This window comes from Danio rerio, chromosome 7 (genome assembly GCF_052040795.2).
Source record: "Danio rerio strain M-AB ecotype USA chromosome 7, GRCz13ab, whole genome shotgun sequence".
NCBI lineage: Eukaryota > Metazoa > Chordata > Actinopteri > Cypriniformes > Danionidae > Danio > Danio rerio.
The window spans coordinates 78401501-78407500 of NC_141027.1; the positions used below are offsets into that span (position 1 = coordinate 78401501).

The 6000-nt window shown below is 34.6% G+C and overlaps 1 protein-coding gene across 7 annotated transcripts in view; it reads left to right on the plus strand.

Annotated features, from left to right (window-relative positions):
• The window catches only part of lrp4 (low density lipoprotein receptor-related protein 4), a 145837-nt gene that overhangs the window by 73452 nt on the left and 66385 nt on the right, over nt 1-6000 (plus strand). For all 7 annotated transcript variants that reach the window (XR_015496536.1, XM_087262279.1, XM_087262280.1 and 4 more), the window contains exon 4: nt 3576-3689. Coding sequence is in view for 4 of the 7 variants with exons in the window: in XM_087262279.1 (XP_087118405.1) it covers nt 3576-3689 (114 nt within the window). In the remaining 3 variants the exon portion in view is untranslated. The remainder of the gene's footprint in view (nt 1-3575; nt 3690-6000) is intronic.

The following is a 6000-nucleotide window of genomic DNA, read 5'->3' on the forward strand; positions in this document are numbered from 1 at the left end:
CCACTTTATTAGGTACACCTTAGTAGTACTGTATTGGACCCCCCCCCTATTCAGTACTGCCTTAATGCTTCGTGGCAGAGATTCAACAAGACACTGGAAATATTCCTCAGAGATTTTGCTCCACATTGACATGATAGCATCACACAGTTGCTGCAGATTTGTCGGCTGCACATCCATGATGCCAATCTCCCATTCCACCTCATCCCAAAGGTGCTCTGTTGGATTGAGCTCTGGTGACTGTGGAGGCCATTTGAGTACAGTGAACTCATTGTCATGTTCAAGAAACCAGTCTGAGATGATTCATGTTGCGTAATCCTGCTGGAAGTAGCCATCAGAAGATGGAGACACTGTGCTCATAAAGGGATGGACATGGTCAGCAACAATACTCAGGTAGGCTGTGGTGTTGACACGATGCTCAATTGGTACTAATGGGTCCAAAGTGTGCCAAGAATATATCCCCACACCATTACACCACCACCACCACCACCACCCGCCTGAACCCCTGATACAAGGCAGGATAGATCCATGCTTTCATGTTGTTGATGCTAAATTCTGACCCGACCATCTGAATGTGGCAGCAGAAATGGAGACTCATCAGATTGTAGCCTCAGTTTCCTGTTCTTAGCTGACAGGAGCGGCACCCGGTGTGGTCTTCTGCTGCTGTAGCCCATCCGCCTCAAGGTTGGACGTGTTGTGTGTTCAGAGATGCTCTTCTGCAGAGCTCGGTTGTAACGAGTGCTTATTTGAGTTACTGTTGCCTTTCTATCAGCTGGAACCAATCTGGCCATTCTCCTCTGGCCTCATCAACAAGGTATGTGCGCCCACAGAACTGCCGCTCACTGGATATTTCCTCTTAATCAGACCATTCTCTGTAAACCCTAGAGATGGTTGTGCGTGAAAATCCCAGTAGATCAGCAGTTTCTGAAATACTAAGACCAACCCATCTGGCAGCAACAACCATGCCACTTTCAAAGTCACTTAAATCCCCTTTCTTCCCCATTCTGATGCTCAGTTTGAACTGCAGCAGATCGTCTTGACCATGTCTACATGCCTAAATGCGTTGAGTTTTTGCCATGTCATTGGCTGATTAGAAATTCGCGTTGAGCTGTTAGACAGGTGTACCTAATAAAGTGGCCGGTGAGTGTATATTGCCTACAGAACAAACCTCTTTTGTCCAATCGCTTGCTTAATCAACCTTTTGTTAACCTCATTACCCAAGCTAAGCCTTTAAATTGAAAATTTAGCAGGTTATTAACATATTTGCAGTGGTAATCATCTGTCCATTCATGCTAGCAAGTTTCTATCACGTTTATTATGTTGTGAATAGTATGTTTCAACACTATGGATGCATGAATTAACATGTTAGCATTTCTAGCACATCTAAAGTTTTAGCTATTGTTAGCGTATTAATATAACCCTTTGTATAAATGCTCTTCATTCATCAAAATAATACGATAGATTAGTTTGCTCTCAGTCTGAGCAGATTGTGTTGTGCTGAAGGATCAGTATGTGCGTCTGAGAGACAAACAGAAGCAGTTTTCTGTGCGTCTGACCCATATTTCCAGCGATGTTCTCCGGGGGGCTCCGCTCATGATGGGGGGTCTGTCTGCCATAAGCTGCCATAAATATTTCATTCGCATGCTTTAAGTAAGTGTGTTTTCCAGCACTCGTCTCCTACATTCACCATCTCTCTTTCTGCTTCCGTCTGTCCTCGTGTTATATCTGTAATATCTTACAAATCATATTCTTATTGTTTTATATATTATATTATTCTATCATTATATTGCATGATGTGGTAATCCATATGTCTTCTGTTGATTAGTGTCATGGATTGCAAAAACGGTTTAAAAGTGCTGCATGTTTGATGCATTTTTTGGATATTTATTATATATATATATATATATATATTATATATTATTTATTTTATTTATTTATTTTTTATTTATTATGTTATTTTATTTTGTTAAAATTAAATTTATGTATATACTTTTTATTTTCGTTTATTTTTTTATTTTATTTAGTTTTTAGGTTTTTGTTTTATTTTATATATTTTATAATTATTTTATTTTATTGTATTTTTTATTTGTGCAAGTTACATTTATTTATATAAATAAATGTTTTTGTTTTTTTTTATTTTAAGTTGTTTATTTTTTATTTTATTTACTTTTATTCTTAGTTTTTTATTTGTTTTATTTTATTTTGTGTGTATTTAAATTTTATATATATATATATATATATATATATATATATATATATATATATATATATATATATATATATATATATATATATATATATATATATATATATATATATATATATATATATACATATATATATAATTTTTATTTACATGTAGTTTATTTATTTTTATTTTTATATTTTTAATTTTTTGTTTTATTTATTTTATTATTTGTATTTTATATCGTCATTTATTTTTATTTTTTTTGTGCAAACTGAATATATATAAATATTTTTGTGTTTTATTTATTTATTATTTGTATTTTATTTATATTTATTTCTTTATTTTATTTTGTGCAAATTTAATATATGCATATTTAATTTTCATTTTCATTTATTTATTATTTTTTTATTTAGTAATATTTTTTATTTCATTTTATGTGCCAGTGAATCATGCATATTTTGTGTTTTTCTGCGTTGTCAAAAAGTACTGACACACTTGTTTGTCAAAATTGTTTGTCATTTGCTTTGGACTGCAAAAAAAAACAAAACACAAAATGCATGATTAATTTCACAAAAACAGCTATATAAATTATTTTTATCAAACATGCAGCACTTTTGAACAGTCTTTGTAATATAATATCACTGCAGTGCAAGTGCAAGGTATAACATCAGTTATAATGCAGAAATAATGCATGGAGATGAAGCGGCTATAAAAGACTGTAATATAAAATATGAGCTATCAGAAAAGTGAGTTAAAAAGCGTCGAGGGAGGAGATCTTCCAGAGAGCTCTGCTGCAGTTTGTTATGATGTTTTGTGCATATGGTGTGTAGAAGAGCAGTGGTGCGGAAACACTGTCTGGCATGTGTCAGGTGTGTGTGTGTGTCTGGCGCAGTTGTTGGTGTAAATACAAACAGCATCACATCTAGTCCTGCTGTTCTGGAGTCTCCTGCTGGTGTCAATAAAATGTTTTGAGCACCACCAGTGCTCTGGATCATGTCAGTCCTATAAAAGTAGCTTTACTTTTTCCCTCCAATTTTGTTTTATATATGATTTTTTATACCACTTTTAATGGGTATTAATTATTAATCATTATTAAGGACAAGGGTGATGCTAGGGTGGGGGGCAAGTTAGGACTATTCTAAGGGCCCATACATTTAGGGGGGCCCCAAAGACATTGTCAAGGGCCTGCGCCAAACTCCCCCCCCCGCTCTTCACTTATATCCGCAATCTCAACTAACCAATCTCAAGGTTAGTTTGATTCAGCTTAAAAATTAAAGGCAACCAGTATTTTTTTACACAGTGTTGGCACAAAAAAGGGTAGGAGTGAAAATAAATGTCCTGTTTATTAATTATTAATTCTGTATCTTGTGTGATTTGTGTTTTTAAACAGCTCCGCGAGAATGTGAGGAAGACGAGTTTCACTGTCAGAATGGCTACTGCATCCGCAGCCTGTGGTACTGCGATGGGGACAATGACTGTGGAGACAACAGTGACGAACAGTGCGGTAAAGCTCATTTACACTGATCTCAGGACCATTTCAAGTTTGGAAACACACTTCATTATGCTTTTAAAAGTGCAAATTGTAACATATGGGATAATGCACATCCAGCCGGTTGTCCTTGCAGAATTAAACCAGATAGGTTTATCAGCTCTTGTATAAGACTGAAGGACTTTATACAGCAAAAACAACAAACTAGATGTACATTATCCTGCTTATGACACAAAAATTGATTATAATTTAAAAAAGCTCTTTTGCTCTGATCTCAGGCCCATTTCATGTTTGGAAACACATTTCAATAGGCTTTTAAAAGTGCAAATTGTAACGTAAGGGGTAATGCACATCCAGCCGGTTGTTAAAGTAAAGCAATCAATAATGATTTCAATATCTGATGCATTGACTTCTGTATCAAAGTACATGTAAAGCACTTAAATATGTGCCAATTGTAACATAAGGGATAATGCACATCCAGCCGGTTGTTAAAGTAAAGCAATCAATAATGATTTCAATATCTGATGCATTGACTTCTGTATCAAAGTACATGTAAAGCACTTAAATATGTGCCAATTGTAACATAAGGGATAATGCACATTCAGCCGGTTGTCCTTGCAGAATTAAACGCGATAGGTTTATCAGCTCTTGTGTAAGACTAAAGGACTTTATAAAGCAAAAACAACCCAACTAGATGTACATTATCCTGCTTATGACACAACACTACACTATTAATGCCTCTGCACACCGTGATGCTGTTTGCTCATGATTTTCAATGACATTTAATGCCTCATGAGTAAACAAAGGGAGCCAACATGATCATGCATTCCATAAAAGTACACTTTAAATTGTCAAATAGGGATTTTAATAGCTGATGCAATGACTTGTATATCAAAGTACATGTAAAGTATTACATTATAACAATAAAGCCAATTTACACTGCCCTCAGGATCATTTCAAGTTTGGAAACACACTTTAATATGCTTTTAAAAGTGCAAATTGTAACATATGGGATAATGCACATCCAGCCAGTTGTCCTTGCAGAATTAAACCAGATAGGTCTATCAGCTCTTGTATAAGACTGAAGGACTTTATACAGCAAAAACAACCAACTAGATGTACATTATCCTGCTTATGACACAACACTAAACTATTAATGCCTGTGCACACCATGATGCTTTTTGCTCATGATTTTTAATTGTGTTTAATGCCTCATGAGTAAACAAAAGGTGCCAACGTGATCATGCATTCCATAAAAGCGCACTATAAATTGTCAATAAGGATTTTAGCAGCTGATACAATGACTTGTATATCAAAGTACATGTAAAGTACTTGATGATAATAAAAAAAGCTGATTTAAACTGATCTCGGGATCATTTCAAGTTTGAAGACACACTTCAATATGCTTTTTAAATATGTGCAAAATGTAACATAAGAGATAATGCACATCCAGCCGGTTTTCCTTGCAGAATTAAATCCGACAGTTTTATCAGCTGTTGTGTAAGACTGAAGGACTTTATACAGCAAAAACAACCAACTAGATGCTAATTTTCCTGCTTAAGACATTAAACTAAACTATTAATGCCTCTGCACACCATGACACTTTTTGCTCATGATTTTCAATGACGTTTAATGCCTCATGAGTAAACAAAGGGAGCCAACGTGATCATGCATTACATAAAAGCACGCTATAAATTTTCAATAATGATTATAGCAGCTGATGCAGTGACTTGTATATCAAAGTACATGTTCTTGATAATAATAAAAAGAGCTCATTTACACTGATCTCGGGACCATTTCATGTTTGGAAACACACTTCAATATGCTTTTAAAAGTGCAAATTGTAACGTAAGGGGTAATGCACATCCAGCCGGTTGTAAAAGTAAAGCAATCAATAATGATTTTAATAGCTGATGCATTGACTTCTGTATCAAAGAACATGTAAAGCACTTGATTTTAATTTGAAATGGAGTGTAATTTGAAATGGAGTGTAATTTTAAATGCGCTGTCCTTTATGTGCTCTCATTAAATATTTCTGCAGTAACAGCTGGGCAGGCCTTATGCTTTCTAGCCATCGGGTTAAAATATAAAATATTCATATAAAGTTTACCATTCAAGGTTGCCTCGTTCTTCAAGCTCTACAAGCATGTCTTTCCAACGTATAGATCTAATTTAATCTAGATTTATCTAGATTTAATAATTATATTCAATAAATGTGGATTTAGGGGTTTATACTTAACAAGTTGTGTTCAAAATCTTTAATTAACACCAGTGGACACTGCAGAATATGCTGTATTTGTGTGGTTGTTGCAGCTATATGTCTGCC